This window comes from Gadus macrocephalus, chromosome 1 (assembly GCF_031168955.1).
Source record: "Gadus macrocephalus chromosome 1, ASM3116895v1".
Lineage (NCBI taxonomy): Eukaryota > Metazoa > Chordata > Actinopteri > Gadiformes > Gadidae > Gadus > Gadus macrocephalus.
The window spans coordinates 7,219,241-7,243,829 of NC_082382.1; the positions used below are offsets into that span (position 1 = coordinate 7,219,241).

The following is a 24,589-nucleotide window of genomic DNA, read 5'->3' on the forward strand; positions in this document are numbered from 1 at the left end:
ATCACGCAGCTTCTTCAGTGCTCTTGTATCCCGGTAGCACATCGCCGTCCTCTGTCTGGGCGCCCAGCGAGGATCACCGCTCTGCGGAGTCCTTGCCGATGAAAGTCGAATCAACAAAAAATAATAAAAATGTCATTATTGGACATAGACTGCAACTGAAGAGCTGCAGGTAAGCATGTCGCATATTTTCCTAAATGAGCATTGCGGTGGTTTGCCGCAGCATCATAATAAGAGCTGAAACTGCAAGGATGTGTGTAGGGCGTGTGAAGGACTGGTGACGACTGGAAGATAACAATATAATATATTAGATAACAGAGGAATGAGCAATAGGTGGCAAAGAGACTGCGGTTAATATGCTGCATGTACTGGTCTTTATCTTTAATAAATTGGATCCGCGATGCTCAGCAGGTTAACTGCCTGCCTTGTCATTCAGTGTGCAGATGTATGTTCATCACCATAACAAGAAGAATCCTGGTTTATTTTGATCCGGATGTGTATCAGAGGACCTGCTATCATTACAATCATCCAAAAATGAAAGGACAGCGGGTACCAATTATACTGTTGGCCGAACGAGAGCTTGTTCTTGTGTTAGATCTGAGTCGTGACAGGTGCTTGGGTGTTTGACCTTGCAACATCACCCTGATTTGCTTAAGGCAACATAATCAAGGCTTATTCCGTGTCCCAGTGGGACTACCACGGAATAAGCCTTGATTAGTAATATTTATGCTATTTAAATATATAGCCTGCCGAGGATGTGGATGCCTTGCTGCTACATATCTCACATTGGAGTGCGATGTTAGGATCTATTTATTTTGATGTGATCTGTCAATCATTTAGATCTTTACAACTACTCATGTAAAAACTTAGCAAGATTAAATTGAATCTTGAAACCCTTATCTCATTCTTTCTTTCTTTGTAGGCCTAGGCTATATTGACTTAGACTTAGAATTATAGGACTATTTCTGACCCAACTAACCTGACTAAGCAAGATATTTCTTACATACAGTATAGCCTACCCAGCAAGTAGGCCTATCCTTCAATCCTTCAATGCCCTTATTAATTATCAACTTTATGGTTGAACACTAATAATTATTTCTGACACAGTGGCAATATTGTCAATGCAACTTATGAAAAGAGAAACATAATTACACCTTGATAATGCCATGGAGTTTAAAGAGATGTTGTTAATCTTCTATTTGTTATAGAAAGCAGAGACAACAAATAGACAGCCGTCAAGATTGAAATGATTTGTTGTTCCATTAACTGCTTAACCCAAAATCTAAGGGTATGAAACTGTTAACATGCCATGGGGTTCACTCCATACAGTGGTACGTTAAGCGAATTTGAGTCATAATCTTTGACTGACTAAATGATGATAAAAAAAACTACTACAATTCTAGCCTTCTTAGAATTACAAGCAGGCAAATGAGGGCATTTCTTTATGCAGTCAAATAATATTATTTGTGTCAGTGATATTCGGATGACACTACATAGAAACATATGCTAGCCTAGGATAGTTTCATTAATATGCAAAATAAAGAAAAACAGACACATTCAACTTTGGAAATAGCCTTTTATCATTCGATTATTAGGCTTTACAAGAAACAATGCAATACAGCATAATTTGATTTGCCTTTCGGTTAGTTTGCAGTGTTTCGTAACACAGTTTTCTTATCGTAGTTGCAGTAATGTGATTTAGGAGATGACTTAAACTTTGGATTTACTCTTTTGAAAGAGGTTTTTGTTGTGGACATATTTTGTTACCTTTGTAACTTTGAATGCAATTATTTTTAATTCATAACTTTTATACGGGAGTCTTATGGAAAAAATAGCAATATACACAAAAATGACTTGTGTTATGATCGAACGCGGGGAACCTAAGCGAAGACGCAGACAAAGGAGGTTGAATTAAACCAGAGGTTTATTGTAGGGAGGATGTGAGAGGTAGGGAATAAACAGGCAAGGATGGATTTGCCTGTATGACAGGCAAGGATGGAGGACAGGATGTCAGTGCTACTGGCAGGTAGGCAGGTAGATGACCACACAGGATGGATGGGCAGGAACAGGGTTGGTGAACTTGGGGCAAGGAGAACACAGGGATTAAGAGCAGAAGGTGACATTGAACATAAAATATATTTAAGAAATACAAATTCAGTATGCTGGGACTGGTTATCTACCATTGTTGTTGAAACAGCGATCTGCCGATAAGTGGGTGGAGAACCAGGGTTTAAGTAGGGCAGCATGATGACTGGAGATAGATGGCAGGTCTGCAAGTCCAACCAGTGTAGAGCCGGGGAAATCAAGGGATCGTCTTGCCCAAGGGGGGGAGACAGAGAAGAGCATCTGCTGGGTACGGCACTACCTGTTTAAACTACCACTTGAACAGCAGTGGGCCCCAATATGAGTAAGAAGGATACGCTCCTTTTGGAATAGGAAATTATTAAATATTGGAGTCCTGGAAGGAAACAAAGCAATTAAGGACTTTGCCGTGACTTAAAAATTGAAAGTAGGCACAATTGTTCTTCCTTTTCCATGTTGGAGACTTTATTAAGCCAAGGGAGCTAATGTTAAAGCTCTAAGGTATTTAAAACATTGAATTTGGAAAACAATTTGCGAATTCAATGCAAAACATTGTTTTGCAATGTTCTTAAAGTCAAGATGAATAATTCAGATTCCACCTTAGCGGCTTGGGCTAGACCAATTAAAGTCACTACAAAGACTATTGATCAAAGATTGTTAAACTGGGTTAAGCTGGGTCAGTTTATGAGCAAAATGAACCAGATGCGTCAGTTAATGGATGATAACAATGACAGTAACCTAGAAAGTGTTCAGGCAAGGTTGGATGTTGAGTTGCATAAGCTATTTGGAGAGATTGGCGAGCTTAACATCTCAGTTGAGGGTTACTTCCGGAGACTTCAGATGATGAGAAGGATGAGGATCAGGATAGATGGTTTGAGCCTCAGGTGATGATTTTGAAGCAGAGATGTAAGAGGCTCAACTACGTATTGCTGAGGCTAGGAAGAACAATGAAGAGGTTGAGCCTTCAGATGCCATAACTGCTGTGTCTGTCACACCTCCAAAACAGGGGTCTAGAGAGTCATCCTCAGACCGTCTTCATCTGCATGTGCTGCGTGACAAGTGATATACAAACATGAAATCAAGCTGAAGTTACAGAGAGAAGATCTAGAGTTACAAACCGCTTCAGCAGCCTCATATGCTAAATTCAGGGTACTAGATGAGGTTAAGGGTCTTCAAGTCTCATCTGGAGCACCTTTCCGGCCGCTAAGCCCTTTGAACCCCAAGCTCGCAGGCAGGTAACCTCGCAGGCTAGAAAATCGCAAAGGAAGGAGACATTGGGGCTGGAGAGATAGCTATGGGAGAGATGAGGCTGGAGGTCACCACAAAGGGAGGAGACATTGGGGCTGGAGAGATAGCTATGGGAGAGATGAGGCTGGGGGTCATCGTAGTAATGCAGAGGAGGGTGGTCGTTCCTCGCCAAGCCGGCCACAGTGTTGAGGGCGTCGGGCGCATGGGTGGCAGGCGCGTTCGTGGACTCTTGAAGTGGCAGGAACCGGTTCTTCAGTGGCAGGGTTAATTTCAGTGCCTTGCTAATCCGGCTGATACATGTCTTCTTCTCAACCTGTGCTCTTGATTGTGGCCTGTGCGTCAGACCATGGCAAGGTCTGTGGGCTGTCTGCTATCTGTGTGTCAGATAGTGGCAGAGTAGGAGGGGGGTGGCCGTTCCTCGCCAAGCCAACATCAGCGATGGGGGAAGGCACAGTGTTGATGGCGTCGGGCGGGCTGTTGTCTCTCTTCAAGGTCTTCTTCTCAACCTGTGCTCTGATTGTGGCCTGTGCGTCACACCATGGAGGGGGGTGGCCGTTCCTCGCCAAGCCAGCGTCAGCGATGGGGGAAGGCACAGTGTCGATGGCGTCGGGCGGGCTGTTGTCTATCTTCAAGGTCTGTGGGCTGTCTGCTATCTGTGTGTCAGATAGTGGCAGAGTAGATGTGTGGTGGAGGCTGTAGTCTCGCTTCTTCTCAACCTGTGCTCTGACTGTGGCCTGTGCGTCAGACCATGGAGATTTGTGGGAAAGCGAGAAGAGAAGATTGTCCCTCAACAGTTTTGAGCCTAACCTGTTTGGGTGTAGGCCATCTGCTCTGAAAAGATATTTGCGCCCCCAGAATAAGTTGAAATTGTCAATAAAGCCCCTTCCTCTTTCATTGCAGACTCTGGAAAGCCATGTATTCAGTGCAAGTAGACGACTGAATCTGTTTATTCCCCTGTCAACTGCTGGTATGGGTCCACTGATGAATGACTTGATGTGTATTTTGTCCAGTGTATCCAATAGATCAGTGTAATCCCTCTTCAGAAGTTCTGACTGTTCTCTTTGAATGTCATTAAATCCTGCATGCACAATAATCTGTGAGATTTTGGGGTTTTCCAATATGATTTTGGCTAGTTTATGGTTGATATCACTAACCATTCCATATGGGAAGATGCATGTTTTGATCTTCTTACCGGTTATATCCTTGATGATTGAGTCTCCTATAATCAGAGTGTCTGGTTCATCTGCTTTCTCTGAGATGGGCCCTTGTTGGACGGTGGCAGACACATGCACAGCCCGCCTCCGTGGCGTCCATCTCTGTCCGTACCGTCTGTCCGGACACATTTCAGGGGTCAGGGGTGCACTGGTGGCCGAGGCATGCGCAGCTCGCCTCCATGGCGACTGGTTGTTCCGTCTCTGTCCGCACTGTCCGTCCGGACGCATCTCGGGGCTCAGGGGTGCATGGGTGGCAGGCGCGTTCGTGGACTCCTGAAGTGGCAGGAACCGGTTCTTCAGTGGCAGGGTTAATTTCAGTGGCGTTGAGTGAACTTGTTGATTCACTTTGGTATGTTGTTTTGGCTTAGCGCCGACTCTGTGCCAGTGAGACGCAGCTGGAACTGTCTCTCTCTTGTCCAGCTTCGGGAAGGATACAGTGTAACTTTGATCATCTTGCTGTATCTGAGTGAGCTCAGCAAACTCACCCATCGGCACTGTATCCTGGAGGAGTTCTATGCATTTTTCTAATGCCGCTAGTCTCGTTTCAAATAAAGCCACTGTCTGTTGCAGTTTGGTGCAGTCTGTGCATTTCCCAGTCTCCGTGCCTGAGATATCCGAGTACAGAGGCATGTTGGCGATAGGAAAGTCCAAGGCTTTTTCTGCGGTCTGATCCGGGAGTCATGAAAAGTGCCAAAATGTATTGTTGAATCGAGCGATGGAGGACGACGAAACAAACAATATATTGTTAGGTATTATGATCATGAAATTAAATAAGATAAAGTAGATCTGAACGATGAATTAAGTAGTTTTTTCGAATGCCTAGCGGAGCTTCGGGAAACATGACCTCTCTCTCTAGAGTCACTACGCAGAAGTAGAGACTGAACGACATACAGTTTATGGAAATGGTCTTGCAGTCTGCTAGACTCCTTGAGAGACTTCACAATATCAGTCTAACATTAAGGAACAGAGTCATGAAGATGTCTTACAACCAAAGAGTAGCTGAAACAGAGTGTCCTCAACTCAAGGCAGAAGTTTATTTAGAATACTCAGTTCAAATCTGTGCCATGGAAGACATCATTGTCAAAGTCAATTTAGTGAAGGTTCGTAGAGTCCTATGCTCGGCGTCATTACCAGGATCAGGCAAGAAGAGGTGGCCATCGTGGCCGATGAGGAATCCACGTTCCACCAGGTTGAGGTACAGGACGAGGATGCCACCCTTCTCAGGTTTCTCTGGTGGCCATCGGGTGACTTCAGCCTAGACTTGGTAGAATACAGAATGGCAGCACATCTGTTCGGAGCAACTTTGTCTTCCAGATGTGCCAGCCTAGCTCTTTGTAAGTATGCAGAGGACAGCAGAGACCAATTTGAAGCCACAATGATCAAAAAAGGTTTGCTTAATTTCTTTTTTGATTACTGCTTGACGCCAGTCAGCTCAGATTAGGTGGCGATGTCTCTGTAACCCGACTTGAGAGACATCCTTGAAACAGGAGGATTCTGGGTCATGAAATCGGTGGGCAACAGCCGGACAGGAAGAGGTTGAGGTTGAGAGAGGTTGAAGACCTAGACTTGGACTCAGACCAGTCAAGAGGGCTTTCAGAGTCCAGTGTTCTATCCAGTCTGATAACTTCAAGTTTAAGACCAACTACCCATCAGAAGAGGCATTCTGTCTATCCCGGCTGACTAGAACTTAAGGTGGATTTGTTAAAGAGCAACAAAACTTGGATAAAGGGGCTAGATTTTCTCATCGGGTCAGTGGATGAATGGCCAGAGAATACGGCCCACCCTAACCACGGAGGACCCAGAGGTTTGGAACACTGTGTTCCGCGCTACCTCAGCCACAGAGCAGTCTGATATAGTTCATCAGTTCCTGGAGTACGTTTCTTCTTGGTTCTGTCTAATGAGGGCAGTCGCATGAACCTCAAGTTAAGAAGCACTTGATGTGCTTGTGTTTCAAGAGGAATCTTAAGATCTTAAGGCCATGAAGAGCTTCAAGACTGGCTTCACGAGGTGAAATTTATCCGTGGAGAATTTAAAGGAAGCTGAGCTGGAGATCATTCATTTCAGAAGAAGGGTGCACCGTTCGTTTGGGAGCAAAAAAGCGCATATAGACGCATTATTAAATAGGCTGTTTTGAGCTGATTCTACCAAAACGCTATAAACCTGGAACGATAGGGGCATGTCTCATGGTAAAAACTAAATTTTAAACCACTTACAAGGCTAGAAGTAGACCGACACTTCTTTGGTAATATAATAAGGGTCTTAGCATATAGAACAAGGCATTGATAACTTTGTAAGTGTACAGATTGTTAATTAAAAGGACATTTTATACACGCAATACCATCAGTAGTTCACCCGTCGACGCCATCTTGTCTTTACGACTCGATAGGTAGATTGGCAAACACAGAGCTTGTGACATCCTTCCACAACACGCAAGCTTTGTGTTCGCCAGACCCTTCCCTCCATTGGCTCAGTGACGGTGGCTGCGGCTTTAGCCAGGAGACCATAATCATCTTTTTGGGTATCAGAAGAAGGACTTTTAATAAATAAATTAGGTTTTTATCCCACAGGTTATCGGGTAGCACTCCTAGAATGAAGTGTGTTGGGTCAAGGGGTAAATATCGCCCTATTATCTGTTTAATTTCTTTTTTGTATTTCAAGCCAATACGTAGATCATTTTGGACAGTCCCAAAATATTTGTGTATGGTCTCCCACCAAACCACAGCCCCACCAGCACATGTTGGAAGTGTTGCTGAATTTTGAAATGATAAGAAGGGTTGAAACATCTCATCTTAACCTTCCATTCAAACTCATTCCACACTGGACTATTCGTCAATTTATGTACATCTCTACATGCCTGTTCCCATTTTTCATTGGAAATAATTGTATTCATTTCTAGTTCCCAATTATGTTTAATATCCAAACTGTTATCTCTCCTCTTGAAGTACTTTATAAATGTTTGATATAACCTTCTTTTTAGTCAGGCCTTCCATCATCAATATGAAGAAGATTTCTATATTTGATGGGCTTTCCTTTAATTTTCCCAATCTTTATGCTTCTGTAGATCATTTATTAATTGCAAATAACTAGAAGTCATATGTGTGAAGGTCAAGGTTTTTAGGAGTTGGTAAAAGGATTTCAGAACTCCTCGCTCAAACAGTTTATCTATCGTTGTTAGTCCTATTTCAGCCTACTTCTTAAATCTAGCATCTAGTCTAGAAGGTACAAAATCTACATTCAGTGCTATCTTCATCGCTCTTGAAATTGAAGTAGGAAGAATCAACTTTTTCCTTATTGTTGACCACACTCTAACTTTTATCGATTTATTACTAATTTAACTCTTGACTTAAAAATGGCAATGATTCCAGAAGTACATCAGGGCATGAGTCTTGTTCCATTCTCACCCATATTGTATCCCTGTCCTGAGTTATCCAAGCAACTAGTGGTCTAGCTGAGCTGCCCAATAGTACTTTTTCATATTAGGCAGGTTTAAACCACTTTTCTCCTTTGGGCTCTGAAGTCTAATTCTTGTTCTTTTGTTTTGCCAAATACATTTAGAGAGCCAATTGTCTAGTGTTTTGAATGTGGAAATGGGACCTCTAAGGGCAGAGACTGGAACAGAAAAATCAACCTTGGCAATACATTGATTCTTATAGTTTATATCCTTCCTACTAAAGAAAGAGGAAGGACATCCCATCTTGAAAGGTCTGCTTTGATTTCTTTCACTAACTTCCCATTGTTAGCTTTGAAAAGTTGTGGTGTGTTAGGGGTAATAATGATTCCTAAATATCTAAAAAGGGTCTGATAGAGAAAGCACCAAATAACCTGGTTGAAGGCCTTTTGTGCATCAAAACTAATTAGCAATGAATTGTTGTGTGTTTTTTTTGGCACGTGATATGATTTTGAGTGTTCTTCTAATATTATTGGCTCCTTGTATACCGGGGATGAAGCCTGTTTGCTCTGGATTTATAAATGTTGTTATAATCTTTTGCATTATTTTTGCTAGGATACTGCTCAATAGTTTTTGATCGTTACACATTAGACTGATTGGTCGATATCCCTCAGAATTGACCGGATCCATTCCTTACCCTTTGTGAATTACAGAAATAATGGCCTCCGACCATGTTTTTGGTGGATCACCTGACAGTGCGTAATTAAACAACTAATTTTGGTGTGAGTTCCTCAACAAAACATTTGTAGAACTATCCTGGGAGTCCATCGGTCCCTGGTGATTTATTATTTTTCAAATTAGGAGAACTATTGTTCGTCATAAGTTTTATTCTTTCTTTCCTTCTTTATTACTCTCTACAAACTTTGGGACCTATCTCCTTCCTCAATTTTTCACCTAGAGACTCCATTAAATTTTTTCAGAATAGCTTGGAATCGCGTGCCTCTTTTCTGATTACTTAAATATTTTATACTTTTTAAGATATTCTACTTTTAACATGGGAGTCAATGGGAGGACGGCGGAGCCGGTGCACTGCAACGGGGCCCAGACGCCGTCAGGGGCCCATGGAGGAAGAAAAAAAAATGACCTAGGCGGTCGCCTAGGTCGACAAATGTGTCAGGGGCGCCCTCTGGTGGCGCCCTTAATTAATTAATTAAATTATACGAAACAAGCCAAATAAAACCACACATGTTCCAAAATTGAAGGACAAAGGAGGGGGCAGGGATTCATTGTTAGGGCGCACTGAAACCCTCACTGTAGTATGCAGGACAACGCGACAAGCCCCCAAAATCTGGTCTAAATTCTTTCTAACCCCCTTCAGTTCCCCTTCAGAGTGTTCTCATCACCCGTTCTTCTATGATCTGTATCTAATTGTTTAATTTTGTTTTCCAATTCTGCTTTTCCAACCGTGCTCTTTTTACCCTAGATGAGATTTGTATAATTTTTCCCCTGATAACTGATTTAGCACCATCCCATAAGGTTTAAAGGGTGTTACCTTCCCATTGTCGTTTATGTCAAAATATTCCTTAAAATAGTTTTTTGGATAGGTTCAATATGGCATTCAAGTATTTTGTATATGTATTGATGTGAGAGACAAATAAAGTCAATTCAAGAATAACTGCCATGGGCATTCGAAAATAAACTGGAATCCTTTCCCTAATCATCCTCATTTTGGGCATTAAGATTTAGTATATATAGCTCAGTTTCTCCTATAGAATCCACCGCCATTACACATCGTCCCTTTTTGTCTTGTATAATTTTTTTCTGGGGGGAAAACTGTTCTGTTGATTAAAATTGCAACTCCCCTTTTTTGCCACATAATGCCCTTAATATTTGATCAACCCATTCTCTTTTAAATTCCTTATGTTCCTCTTCAACTAGATGAGTTTGTTGTAATCGAGCAATGTAGCTTCATTAGCTGACTAAATATCTTCTTCCTTCCTTCCACAGACATTGTAAGTTATTATATTCAAATTAATATTGTGTTATATTAGGGTGGACTTTTCCTTTTTTACCAGATCTAGATCGATTGGCCCTTGCAATCCATCCAAAAGATTCCCTTGAATGAACGTTACATAAGACTAGGTAGACGAACAACCTAACCGAAGTATAAAACACTAAAGAAACTTCCAAAACCCCAGCAGGTTGCAAGAACATCTAAAGCAACCTGTCCCTCTTCAAAAGGGCGGAGAGTAGTGACTAATTCACTCCGGGATGCAAACAAAAACAGTGCGAATACAACTATGCATTCATTTTTCTCATCTTATATGTTAATAACCAAAACTAGCTTAATATACTTAGTAGCCCACTTTCTTCAACAAAATAAATCACTAAAAATTATTCACCAGCCCTCTGCTATACACTCTTCATTTAACGTGTCAGTTTGTTCTTCCATCTAGTCTTTTCCTTGGAACAAAAGCTTGTAAGTCTGCATCTGTCATTGGAGGTGGTCCCTTCTCTGGTCTCCTCGAAGCTCTGGACCAGCATTCTTGCATCAACTCCTTCTGCAGTTTCTCTCTGTTGTCTACCTTGACGTGAGTCCCCAAGTCCTCGAGTGTAGGCGTGGCGTCTGTGAGTGTAGTGAACACCTTTACTCCTGATTCCAGGTAGAGTCTCAGCTGAGCAGGGAATGGAGATTGGGCCTTTATTTTCTTCTCTTTAGGTTGCTTGGTCACCTCCCTCACTTGTCTGCGCTTCTGCTGTGTGCCTGCGGTGTAATCCTGGTCAAAGAAGATTTTTTTCCCCCTCAAATGTAACTCCTCTTTGCCTCCATGCCTGTTGAAGTACAGCATCCTTAACACTGTAGTCCAGGAAACGGACGATGATCGATCTCGGTGGGGCAGAAGCATGTTTTGGTCTCATTGTGAGCACCCGGTGCGCTCGCTCGATGCGCACATCAAGGTCCTCCGGTAACTGGAGCGATGTGCACAACAGCTCAGAAATAAATGGTATCATGTCATTTTCCTTGGGGACAAAGACTATTTTACTTTGAATTCTTCCTGCTCCCTCCAAACCCGTTTCTAAAATGCCCCTCTGCCTCACTCATCCTCATCCATCCCTTTTCTTTCTGCTCCTCTCCACTCTTCACCCAAATTCATTCAGCTCTTCCTTTTAAAAACCTGACCTGAGTTCTGTTTTTTTAGGGATTGCTTGGTTATGGGGTTAGGGTTATTCCATAAGCCTTCTTTGTTTGCTTTAAGTTAAGCTGCTCTTCAATACGCTGAAGCATTATGGGTGACTGTATCTCACTAAACAACGTTCTCTACACAGTTTGAATGATGCTTTGAAGCAATCTGCATGCAAGGCAGGGGCGAGTGGTGAACTTTGACGTGAGGAATGCGGATCAGACTCAAGTAAAAAAATTACTTTCACTTAATTACAATTCACATCCGAGCAACTAACACATCCATGCATCAACATTATTATAGTGAGCACTTTTACTGAACTTGCACACAATATTTTGCTGCCCGAGACAGCAGTAATATACCCTGTTTCAAAAATACCGGGGACCCGTGACAGGCTTGGAAAAGGACAGAGACAGCTTGAATAACTTCTCATCAACACTCATTGTTGATATCATTTGGGATAAGGGATGTAGACTGCATAAGGTGCTAAAGCATTTCAACATAGCTTCCAGTGACTCAAACTCTACACTACACACACAACCGCTGCTTGTGTGTACGTGTTTATTTCACTGTGTTTGAGTGAGACCTGGTCCCTGGTTTATCGGTTTCTGTCTTTTCTTTTAGAAAAGTAGTTGCATTCACAAAAAAAAAATCTTCAAACACCCAATCACCCACATTTATGACACCAGCCTTGATTGTGAATCATTCACATCTTTTTGGCAGATATCTTTGCGTTAAGGAATGATCTCTTGTTCCACGAGCAATGAGGCTGTGTTGCGACTAATCAAAATGCATTGCCGAAGTAACTGAGGACACACCAAAAAGTTTGATGTCATCAGAGGCTCTGGGCCCTACTATCATAGGGATGCTATTTCTGTTGTACAACAGATCGAGCCATAATCAATCCTTGATTGATTGATTGAATGAAGGGTTATCTGATCCACTCTAACACAGTGCACGTACAGCTTATAGATATAATGCAAACTGTTGTGTAACAAAAAGCATTTGTAAATGGCACGCAGCTTTATAAACACACACACATTCACACATTCAGCCGCAACATTTTAGCTACTTAATCAATATTTAAAAGTAATGTTTGGCTTTAACATTTAAGGTGCTATAGGTACGATTTAAGAGTTTTACTCTCACAAATTCTGCGATTATATGAGCCAATTTACATTTTAGACCGCTGACTTGTCATTTCTGACCAATCAGGCCCGCTCTTCCTTAATTGGCTCGGATAATCAAATTTGCTTGTCAATACCAAGTGGGTTAATTGCAAAACTTCTCAATGGCAGGGAAACGTAGTGAGGGAGTACAGAGGGATGAGACTTTTTGTGCCTGTTTAGTTCGAAAAATCGTAATCTCTTTTGCTCTTTTCTGATGTCTCTCTTTACAACTCTTGAATCAACCAACAGCACCTTTTAACTTCCAAGTTACTAGAAAATATAATGATTAAGTTGCATTCTCAACCAATATATTCTTCTTATTCTGCAGTTGGGAAATGTTTGTTAGTTATTCCAGAGGGATGAGAGGCAGGTTTAATTCTGACTGTGGTACTACCAACACAGACTATCAACCAGTAAGGTTTTATCCATTTTGTGCACAGATCAATGTGATCGGTACTTAATAACGTAAGGTGGAGGTAATCTATTGGTTGTTCCTGAAAAGTATATAAGGTTGATCGCCACCAGGGGGCTCTCTTGGTATTCCTACTACGTGCTGTTGTTACTGTGTTATAATAAATAATCATACGTTATGGTCATAAATCTGCCTGTGCACTTCCACTTGTCTGCTTAAAAAGTTGGACTGTTGCTCGTCTTTCTGTTGATTTGGATTATGTCTCTGTGCCAGAAGAGTCAGTTTGACTGAGCATTGTGGTCAAATGCTTAGACATCCATAGACAAATTAACGCCCTTTGGTGCCAGGGCCTGGGCTGGCAAATCTATTCTCCTAGTCTTGTGCCGTGGCTTGTGTCAGTGCCTTTGCATTGTTCACATTTCTTTGCCTTCTCTTTCGCCTTCTGCATCTTTCTCTCTTTCTTTACCTTTCTATTGTGTTTCTCATGTGTGGCTGACAGCAACTTAATGTCCATCATTCTGTTGCATGTAAGGCTGGCGATCGCTCCGGACCTGAAGCTGTGGAGAGAGAGAAGTCAGAAGAGAAACAAAGGAGCAGGAGAGGACGTGGAAAAACGTCGGGCCTCATGTCTGCATCTGCTCCTGCTGCTGCTCCAGCCAATCGGAGGCCTGCTGCAGGCCCACACAGGTGAGCCAAGGAGAAGAGGTTGTAATCACAAAACCAGGATACTGAAGGAGACCAGTTGAAGTCTTCCCTGCAGCCTGGTCAAGGTGAAATAATAATATAAAATAAAACATAATAATGAATTACATTTATATAGCGCTTTTCGAGACAACCCAATCACTACGTGTGTGTGTGTGTGTGTGTGTGTGTGTGTGTGTGTGTGTGTGTGTGTGTGTGTGTGTGTGTGTGTGTGTGTGTGTGTGTGTGTGTGTGTGTGTGTGTGTGTCTTAGTTGGGCGGGGGGGGGGGGGGGGGGAGTACGAAACCTTATCCACGGCCCCCTGGTTGATGCACAGTAGCCAGTATACACCAGAACGGCTAACCACACACTGGCTATCTCAGTGGAGGGGGGGGGGGGGGGGGGGAATGAATGATGATGCTAAACAATAATAGCAATGACTAGGAATCATATGTTTAAAATACATTACACCCTCCCCCCATACACCTTGCATTACATTGTCTGACAACCGCTGCCGTATGAGCCACACACATGACTGGAAAGAGATTCAGAACGGACCAGAGTGACACGTGAGGAGTGAAGGCGATATATACAATCCAGAATGCAGTCGTCTATTATATTGCTCGTTCCGGCTACAGATGTCTGTAACTGCCCTGGATGTCACCGTCTTTGAGCGTGATTCCCAGGTTCCCATCGCTACGAGCCGCTGCCTCGTGTGTCTAGTGGACGCAGGTCCACACACCCCTCTGCCTGCCTTGGCCAAAAGTGCATGTGGAGGGGGAAAAGAAAGGCGTGATTTGTTTTTAACTTGTCTAATAATTAGTTGGATAGCTCCAGCCGGACGGGTATGAACTAAAGACTGGCTGTGTGTTGTAGCACTAGCCAGCTTCAATGCCTCGTCTGCTATTCTCCAAGCAGCGGGGGTAGCATCGCACGATGAGTCCACCTTACATAGACAACAGCCCATTCCCTTTGGCTACGACAAGGATTCATCTGGTCTTAAATGGCGCAGAGGTCTCCTAACGCAATGCTGATGCAGGATTACTTTCTTTTATTTGTTCAAATTGTTTATTTAGTACCCTTCATTCAAAGCAATTTACTTTTCAGATACATTTTTGTATTGAATGAGTTATGATTTAGTTTATGTTTTTAGTTTATGGTTTGTGAATCAGGTTGTTTGTGATGATAAATTAGGAAGGTTATAATTGTCGAGATATATTATATATACTGGTTGTGAGTTACAATTGAATGACAGTTGTATTTATGTAAATCAGGATTTGAATAATCAATGCCTATAGTTTCCTTGGAAGTTATTTCAGCATAGTCTGGCTATAGACAATTCCTAATGTGGGGGCAGAGTCTTCAGGGAACCTGCTCTCTTTAATTTATGTTTCTCAGATTCCACCCTCTGAAGATGCAACGCAAACGCAGCTGGCAGCAAATGCCGGTGTCTGTGTCCGTGCCGGTGTCAGACAAGAAGTCGACAGCCACCACAGCTCCAGTTGATACTCCTGTGCCCGCTCAACCTGCGTGAGACGCATTGCAGTCACACCACTACTAGCTGTAGTTCCATAGATGCTAAAACACAAAACACTGACGTGGTCAGAGAGCACTTCAGGGGCTTATGGGTTATCAGAAACTTATTCTGTGACAACAAAGCTCATTGACATCTGATAACTCTTTTGGTTATCTTTTACTCTGTCAATAACATAGCAGTGGTTTTAAGTAGCTTCATATTGGTTGAATTTGTGGTGTTGGCCATAACAGTTCCCCCTCTCTTCTACTCCAGTAGGAGAGTACACTGCCAGTTCTTTAAGGGCCTGCATTTGATTATTATATTAATCATAAGGAAATGTCCCTTTACTTTGTCTTTACATTGGGCTGTAGTGTTTGCATATGAGACAATGGTTTAGGGCAATGCCTAAAAGGCATAAGGCAAAGCTTTGAGATTTGATGGAACGGCCAACACCTGATGAGCATTGCCAGCCTTTCCACTGTATTCTTGTAGATGAGCATTTTAGACCAAATCTCTACCCTGGGCACCACAAGTTCAAACTGATTCCACTTTGACCTGGTTTATGTTAACCCACTTGAAGCTCATACATACTGTTTGCTTGGATGTTCTAAAACCAAAATCAAAGCACCAATGGTTTTATTTATAAAGCTGAGTATATTATTCTATGGTTTTATGAATAAAACACACTGAACTGTCTATAGGCTGGCTTGAGATCAACTTGTGGGTTCTCCACAGACAGTCACATTTATATTCCACTGCTCCATTTACCGTTTACTGAAATCTCCCTAGTATGTTGATTTCTCGTATAATTAGTCATGTTTTTTAATCAGGCTGCTCCCACACGCACTTGTCGAAGCTGTCGCTGACGCTGTCTGCATGTCACTACATTATTACCTTTTAGTTGTAGTTCAAGGTGTACTGTGTAGAATGAAGTGGAATCTAGCGTATCAGGCATGCCATAAATGGAATATAATATACATAATTATGTTTGTGTATAATAGTGTTTAATCTGGTCAATTTATATTGAGCCCTTTATATCTACCCAGAGAGAAGGTCCTATCCCACGGAGACCGCCATGTGGCACCGTCATGATTCTAGTGGAGCCCAGGACAGACAAACTAGAGAGAACGCGTTCTGGGCTGAGAGGACTAGGAAGAAGGGGTTATCCGGATGGTTACGACCCACGACCACTTTGTAATACTTCTTTAGTACTGTCTCTGGGTTAGACAGTACTAAGCAAGCATTATGAGCATGATAATGAGCGATATTGTATATGAAACGCACAGCAAACCGTGGCAAGATATTAGCAATCTCGGAAACCATGGGCTATTGTCTTGCCATGATTGACCTCTTGGGACATCAGGCCATATTTCTGTGGTTCTGGTGGACAGCAGATAGCGGATATCCGGGCCAGGACTGCCTCTTCCCTGCCAGTCATTGTTTTTGAGATTTTTTGTCTATGATTCCCATCCAGAATACATTGAGGCTTATCTCTGCAAACAGACACTCAAAATATAAATTAAAGCTAAATCAGGCGTGGCGGATGGGTTCCGAGACTGTTGCTCCCCACTCAACAAAAGCAAGCTCAAACGGGATTGGTCAATACTACTCGACTACAAACGGAAACCAAACCCTTCATATTCCATAATCACCTCCGGGGTATTTAATATACAAACACATTTGGAAGGGTTTGTCTATCACTTCTATAATTTCTTGAAAGATGACGTAAATCCAGTCCTACATTGGCTTTGCTTTCTTGACCTCGGTGTGTTTGGCTGCGACCTACCACCTTAGGTTAATGCTTGTCCTCACTGATCACTACTATTTTGGGAATATTAACCTTTCTTGTTCAAGGTGACATTCAATCTACAGCCATGTAACATCCTGTTGTCTCTGCATGGGCAGGTTCGACTACTGCAAGTTCATTGAGCTAGACTACGTCCCAATGGAGACGGGTTACATGGTCTCGATGCGGCCAACAAAAGGCTATGCGTCTTCAAAGACCCCCTCTAAAAGCTATGCCTCCACCAAGTCACCATCTAAAGGTCATGGGTCCAGCAAGCCACCATCTAAAGACTATGATTCCACCAAGTCGCCATCTAAAGGCTATGCATCCAGGTCTCCAGAGCACCACAGTCATTCGGAAAAAGCTCCCTCAACTCCCCGAAAGCGGTTTGTTGACGCCGTTCCTCCTCTTCTATTTTTTAAACCATGAGCCAACAAAGCATGTGTTCTTCAGGCTAAATACATCTTCAACTGTCATTGGAATGTTCAAAGATGAAGTCTCTGTCATTGTGGGAATATATGGACTTGATAAGATCATTTGTGAAATTAATACATTTGTAAATATGGCATGTTCAGTCCCACCTCCCCACCTTGCAGTTAAAGGGATTTCATTCATACTATTTTGTTATTGTTCTGACGAATACAGCTTTTTTCCTTCTTTTTTTCCCCCAGTGGTCGGTTTTGCACTTGGCATCACTAACACAACTATATTTGGCAGTGTGCATGGCACATATCCAATGTCTGGTGTTGACATATGATTTGTGATGTTGTGTGGCCTCTGCAAACATTTTCTTATTTTTTTCTTCAAGTCTAAGTTCAATATGCATAGAAAAGACTTTGCTGGAGCATGTTCACATTATCTAGATTAGTTCGATCTGCATCAAATTCTTTCATTGTTGTTATACTGTCTAGAAGTGTGTTATTAACTTGTAGTGATGTCCATTAGCAACATATTCCTTTTTTATCCTCTCCCCTTTGACCAGGCGGCCATCAGCTCCGGCCAGTAATAGAGATCCGTTTGTCAATGCCACCCACAGTAGCAGCAGTGGCTCATGTAAGGGCAGTGACTGCAGCCCTACCAAGGGGTAAGATGCCCATCTGGGCCACACTTCAACTTGGGCCTTCAAGTTAAAGAAAAAAATTAATTGACTTAAAGTTTTTCACTTTGACTTAAGAATTATATACTATCACTTGGATATTGTTAGATAATGTGAAATAGTACTTTTTGCGGAATATATTTCCGCAAATCCTTTTTTATCAAGCAGTACTATGCATCAGAACATATAATGTAGCCGGTAAATATTTACTAATCAGTCATTAAGGGTTAGCATAGCATGGGTTATTTAAACTGAATTAAGATACAGATTGTCAGAGAAACTAAATGTCTACTACTGAAAATATCCTCATACCATGTCCCAGACGTCACCAGAAGTACACGTCATGCACGGATAACCATGGACTCCGGCCTCCTCCCCCAGAGCAGTACCTCACCCCCCTACAACAGAAGGAGGTGTGTATACGACACCTGCGGGCCAGGCTAAAAGAGACCATCGACAGACTGCAGGACAGGTGAGACAACAAAGGTCTTTGAAACATGAATTAACCCCAGATTGACAAATTGTTGAAAAAATAAAAGACATCTACAAACGGCCACATTTGGACCATAAATAGCCCTTACACAGAGGTCCCACAGACAAAACAACCCCTTCAGTGGACCGGAATTTTACCTCCAATAATGACACAGAAAAGATGCACTCCCAGGTCACATCGCGCAGTGGGTTAGTGTCCGCTCTGTGCAGTTTCTCTGCAGTCTCCACAGCTGGGATTTGTAGGCTGACCAAGCCCTGACCAGGTACCTCCAAATCTCCCCTTCAATACTGTGATAAAGTTGAAGAAAATAAACATTAAGACCCTCAAATAATGAACAATTCTAGAACAAGTAAAACTGTTTGCACGGTTAAGAAAGGATGCTGGTCCTCTGGCCATTGTGTTTGGTCATATTGGTGCTTTAGCATCGAGCTAGCGGAGCTGCTGTGATTCAAATAACTCGGACATGTAGTTTAAAACTTTAACTATAACACCCAATTTACAAAATTATCCAGATTTAATCGGGCTCTGTCCCATAAATACAGTTAATAGGACGGGAGGAGACGTGATAAAGACCAGCTCTACCGGAGCAGACTGCATCAGCAGCTAAAAGTTAGAAGCCGGTTTGATATTCGACGGATATGCGGTTTTGATTTAACATGCAATCGGATTTTCACTACATCAGGGGTGTAGTAAGTTGAGGACAGGTTAGGACACCGTATCGGGAAATATGTTGTTATTATCGATGTCTGTGCGAGAACAGCGCTTTAATCTACGTTCCGGTTGCTATTTGACCAATAGCTTTCACAGATAGGGGTAGTGTGCCAGTGGGGATATGGTGTTGAACTGCCCTGGTGCAATCCCAGCAATCTGTGATCACATTCACTAGGATGTATTTGATGCCCATACAGCTGTCTTTGACTAACAACCACCCCCTTGTTGGTAACCAGATTTACCCCCAACGGTAAAATCTAAGACTGGATACCCAACGTAAGGTACACTCGGGACAGGAGGCGCACCTCTGCCCGAATCCCCGGCCAATAGAACCGAGCCATTATCCGGTTGAGTGTTTTATCGTACCCCAAATGGCCCGCCACCTGGAAAACCATTTCCCGGCAGCTCCTAGGTACCAGCAACTGGGTGACAATCTCCTCACTCTGGGTGTCACGACCGACCCGATAAAGCCAATGCCTAACTACCACAAAGTGTGAGCAAGTCAGCACTGCGTTTGGCTGTACCCGAGTACCCCTCGAGCAGTCAGGAGACTGCTCGAGGGGGAAATCCTCCACCGGTGGGAACCTCGGTGCTGGGACCTCGGGTTGAGGATCCCTCGCCTCCCCCGGTCCCTGAACAGCGTTGGACGCCCCCGCATTGGCACAGAACACAGCACCCGACTTGCATGTCCCTACCTGTCGTATCCGCACCCCCATGGTCCCCCTAACAGCCTGTGGAAACCCAGCCCAATCCAACCCTAGAATCAGGGGATGCGTGAGGCTCAGAACTAACCCCCGCCTTGACTCTATGCTTTTTCCCCCCATAACGAATTTCGATGGGGACCAAGGGATACTCGTGAACATCCCTGTGCATACACCTCACCGGAACGCTTGATGCCTCCACCAAGGCCTCGGATCGCACCAGGCGCTGATGGATCATGGTCTGCATGCAGCCCGAATCCAACAGCGCCTGGTACGTACCCCGTTGTATCCTCACCGGGATACCGTACGCCTCGCCGGGACTGTGGGGAGGAGACGGGGCACTGGTGACGCGGACGACCTGACCCACCTCCATCATAGGGCACTCCCGCCGAAAGTGGCCAGGCCGTCCGCACCGCCAACACCCCTCCCCTGCCGTCTGAGCGCCCATCTGCAGAGAGGGGGGAGAGGCGATTCACGTGCCCGCTCTGCACCGGAGGCCCCCCATTTCGCCCTCGGCACCGGGGTTGGTCTGTTCCGCTGCAGGGCGGCTGCACCGGTGCGCGGGCCTGGTGTTGGTGGTCGCTGGGCCGTCGGAGGGGGGGCCAGGTGGCTCTCCGCTAGGCCGACCGCCTAGCGGTACGGCCGGTGGTACCGGACCCAGGCAGAGGTTCTGGCGGGAAGCCCCTTGATAAACCTCTCTAGGCGTGTTCTGGTCCGGGACCAACCACCTCCTCGCTTGGTCCCGCAGCTGCTGGGCGTAGGCGAAGGGTCGGTCCCCCTCTGTGAACATCAACAAGCGGAACTGGCGTCGATGTTCTTCGGGTTTAGGCCAAGCCGGTCCCGGATGGCCTTGGCGACGGTGTCGAAGTTCCGTTGGGCCATAGCCAGCAGACTGTGGGCTCCGAGCTGGGCCTCCCCCGTCAGGAGTGGCAGGATACGGTGAGCCCACTCCTGACGAGGCCATCTCGAGATCTCAGCCACTCCCTGGAAGGTCTCGAGGAAGGCCTCAGCATCGTCCACCTCCCCCAAGTGGTGACTGGTCCATTTTCTTTGCTCAGCCCCACTTTGGACTAGCCTGGTCCTACCAGACCATCGTACTTCATTTCATTTGTACAGAAGGTCTGGAACTGCTCAATTGACAAACGTTCACTCACTTGGAGGCGGGTGTCTGTAGACGTTTTAAAATGATTGGACCTGCCCAGTGCCACTCTGGATCTGCCATAACCAATCGCCAACCAATCGCAAGGCCCGATACAAAGGGCTTATTACTCGTGACAAAAGCCCCTCCACTGGTCCCCAAATTGTAGAAAGAAAAGCATCAAAAAAATGTGTTGATTCAGCCAACTTCTGAGGAGCTGGAAAAGAAGCCAGAGAGGGCTGTCCCTTGTTCAGATCAGATATTTCTGTTTGCTGTCAATCACTTGTTCATGGTTACTTACAAGTTAGCTAGCCCTGCTCTCTGCTTCTGAGACTTCCGGTCTGGGAGATTAACAAATTGCCATTTTATTGAGCATAAAGAAATAATTTCATGAATGACACTTACTCTGTGTTCACACATTTAGACACCTATCCCATCAAATGGTTTACCAATCAGGGCATCTCTACTCTGTTTGGTTCAGGGATCCAACTTTCCTGTCAATTACAGGTGCGTGAAATGCAACAAATCTCATTGCCAGACAAAAAAAGGGAGGGAGGGAGCAGCGATTTGTTGTTTTTTGTTTGTTTGATGCTCTCTTTTGCTCTCTCTTTACAACTCTTGAAACTTATTTACAGCTTTTAATAACCTTCCTCCTTCTCCATCTCCTCCCTCACTCCCTCCCCCTCAGAGACACAGAGATCGATGAGCTTAGAGGCCAGCTGTCAAGAATGCAGGAGGACTGGATCGAGGAAGAGTGTCACAGGGTGGAGGCCCAGTTGGCCCTGAAAGACGCACGGCACGAGATCCAGCAGCTCAAGGATGTTGTTGAAACCGTTCACAATAGCCTGAGTGATGCCGGGGGGCTTAGTGGGGATGAAGGGGTCCAGAAGTTCTTCATGGAAATTAATGCCCAGAACCACAAGCTGGAGAACCTGCTGCTCAACATGGAGATAGCCCAGACTAGCATGGCCAAGGAGGGTGAGGGTGTGCCTGTATGCCGTGCCAGAGTCGGTGGTTCAGCCCCTGCTTCTGTATCGGGGGAGAGTCCCGGAGCCATTCCAAGACCTCCATTTGGAGGAAGGGCAGTGTGTTCATGTGATGTGTCTCCTGCCAACTCGCTGAAACGGAGCTCCACATACAACAAGCTGAGCGAACAAGTATTTGCAGACCGAAGAAGAAAGGGATCAGGGCTTCGTTGCATGTCGGGGGATGGCACTCAGGACAGTGACTTTGTGTGCTGCGGGGAAAGCAACATCCCTAGCCGAGCTGACTTGCTGCTGGAGGCTGCCTTTCTGTCAGAGGAGACGGCCTCATTGCTCAACTCTTACTCCCAGACCTTTCCCCATTCCTTAACCCCATCCCTTCCTGAAGGCTATTCCCACACTCTGCCTCACACTTTACCCCACAACCTTGCCCACACCATGCCCCACTCTTCCACCTATGAGAAGCTGTGCACAGGGGACCGACTGTCCCCATTCCATCGTGCCCTGGACGGAGTGAGCAGTGTTAGCCACCCTTGCTTGTACCACCACCACCTCTACTTGCACCACCTGCGAGAGATGGGCATCCAGACAGAAAGCTGCCCTGTTCCCACCACAACTGGTAACCCTTCTGACCTGGACACCATCACAGAGCAACGCACTTTCCACTCACAGGCCTGCAGTCCCACTTCCACCTGGATGTCGGATGAGGGTGAAGAAGAAATGGACTCCATTACCACAATAACCGCAGCCAATGAACCAATCACTGTCTCCAAAACTCTTCTGCTTTCAGCCTTACCGCAGTCGTCCATGATGTCCTGCTCCATTGAGATTCCTCATTACGGCAAGGGGGAAGTTGAAGGAGAGGCAAAACAGGAAAATGACGAAAAAGAGAAGGAAACTTGTGTATTAGAAAAACCAACAGAGTTTGTGGAGAGGTTTTCCCACGCTTCTGAGAAAGGAATAGATTTAGAACCAGAAAGGTTGGATGAAAACACCTATGTGCAATCTCTGCAGGGAAACACCTACTCTGAAGAGAAGAAATATCTGGACGCGGTAGGGGGAGATTTACCAAAAGTAGGGTGTGAGGGTAGTCTCGAATTAGGAGGATGCACTAGAGAAGTCCAGCCAGGAGAGATTAGGGAGGGAATCCCTAGTAGTTGTAGTGAGACACGGCTTGAGTTGGAGGAATTAAAGGTATGCCCACAGACAGAGGCAACACCGGACAATCCAAGTAACCCAGGGATGTCACCAGGTGTAGAAATGCCTCATACTTCCCAGCCAAAGAGATGTACCACCCAAGAACAGATAGTGGGCTTCACCAGAGAGAGGAGCCATATTGAAGACAGTGCAGAACTGGATTCTGAAAAACAGGGAGCCATAGGTGGTAATGTAGAACCAGAACCTGCGGCAGACTCTGGTACAGTTCAGAAAAGCTACTGGAGCCGCCATTTTCTTGTAGACCTCCTTGCGGTGGCTGTACCGATGGTCCCGACGGTGGCGTGGCTCTGCCGTGGCCCTGTCCGCAATGGACAGCCCATGTATCACATCGGATCCCTGCTGCGTGGATGCTGCACTGTAGCCTTACACTCACTGCGCCGGGGGGGCGGCCTGAGACACTACCCTGCAGGCGGGGGGGACCTTGGGGGAACGCAAATATGAGATAAGAGCACCTAATAGCATCTAAAATACAATAGGAACCCAGCTGTAGCAGGATAAACTACCCTCCCAAAAATATATCATGTCTGATTCAGCAAATTACAGGAGTACAGGTAATAATGACTCACTTAGGTTATCTGAATGAATCTTTGATGTGAAAGGAAAAATCACCCTGAACATCGAAAAATATTATATATTTTTGTTGTGGCTAGTTGAGTGACATAATAATGAATTATTTTGAAGGGAATCAAGCTATGCCATAAGTGATCTTTTTCTCAGATAAATACTCTTATTAGTTTCACCGTCTCTAAGTTTGGAACAGCTCAAGGCATTAATGCCAGGAATGTTCTGAAAGAACTAATAACCAGTTCTTAACTAAAGTTCCTAAAGTCTTAACTCAAATGAAGTTTCTTCAGTTGTAAAGAGACAAGCATAAAAAACAACCAGTTTGCAATACATTATATAGGATTTATTGATTTCTAATCTATGAGAGTCTACCCATTGTTATGGCTTCAAGTTTTGGGAGGGAGATTGTAATGTTACCAAATTACAGATTGTAGTTGACACCAATTAAATGTTCCAATTTGTGCCATACACCATGAAGCTTGAACGCATTACTGATACTGTTTCAACTCAAATAGCATTATGTATTGACATTCATAGAAGGCAAAATGTAAACATCTGTGCAGCTTTACCAGATAGCACCAATAGGTCTGTTTACCAAACAGATGCTTGTCCAGTAGTGTGCTAGGTTAGTTTGAAATGTTAATCCACAACTGAATGCATTAAAACATAGGATTTAACCCCTAACCCTGTGCTGTATATTAACTGCAACCTTACTGCTGTTCTAGTGTCATTTATCTGTCACTGTGGATGTGTCTTTTAAGCCAACTTTATGAGAGTTAGTCAAAGTAAGTCACTGAAATTATAAATTCAGCTCTTCAATTTGGGAAATGCTGTTTTTGTTCACGTTCATAATTGGAAACAGCGCACGTGTTGTTAGTGTACTATTTGGTGGTTGTAAGCAAATGCTTTTATTGTAAATAATGGGTTGTGTTTGATCTTATGTGAATGTGGGTATAAGGAGTGTAAATGCAGCTTTATTAAAATACAAAGAATCTATTGCAATATGATAA

At 44.2% G+C, this 24,589-nt stretch overlaps 1 protein-coding gene across 3 annotated transcripts; it reads left to right on the top strand.

The window, feature by feature from the left end:
• Positions 1-5: 5 nt before the first annotated feature.
• snphb (syntaphilin b) lies at positions 6-24,589 on the top strand. Of its 3 annotated transcripts, XM_060064172.1 has the most exons (7): positions 6-169; positions 13,225-13,379; positions 14,772-14,903; positions 16,795-17,061; positions 17,658-17,759; positions 18,094-18,243; positions 21,503-24,589. In XM_060064172.1, the coding sequence occupies exons 2-7, from the start codon at positions 13,318-13,320 to the stop codon at positions 23,454-23,456; spliced, it is 2,667 nt and encodes an 888-aa protein (XP_059920155.1). In that variant the 5' UTR covers positions 6-169; positions 13,225-13,317; the 3' UTR covers positions 23,457-24,589. The 3 variants fall into 3 exon arrangements, with proteins under 3 accessions (XP_059920155.1, XP_059920162.1, XP_059920170.1); XM_060064179.1 differs by lacking the exon at positions 14,772-14,903 and having other exon boundaries at positions 7-169; XM_060064187.1 differs by lacking the exons at positions 6-169; positions 14,772-14,903 and having other exon boundaries at positions 13,235-13,462.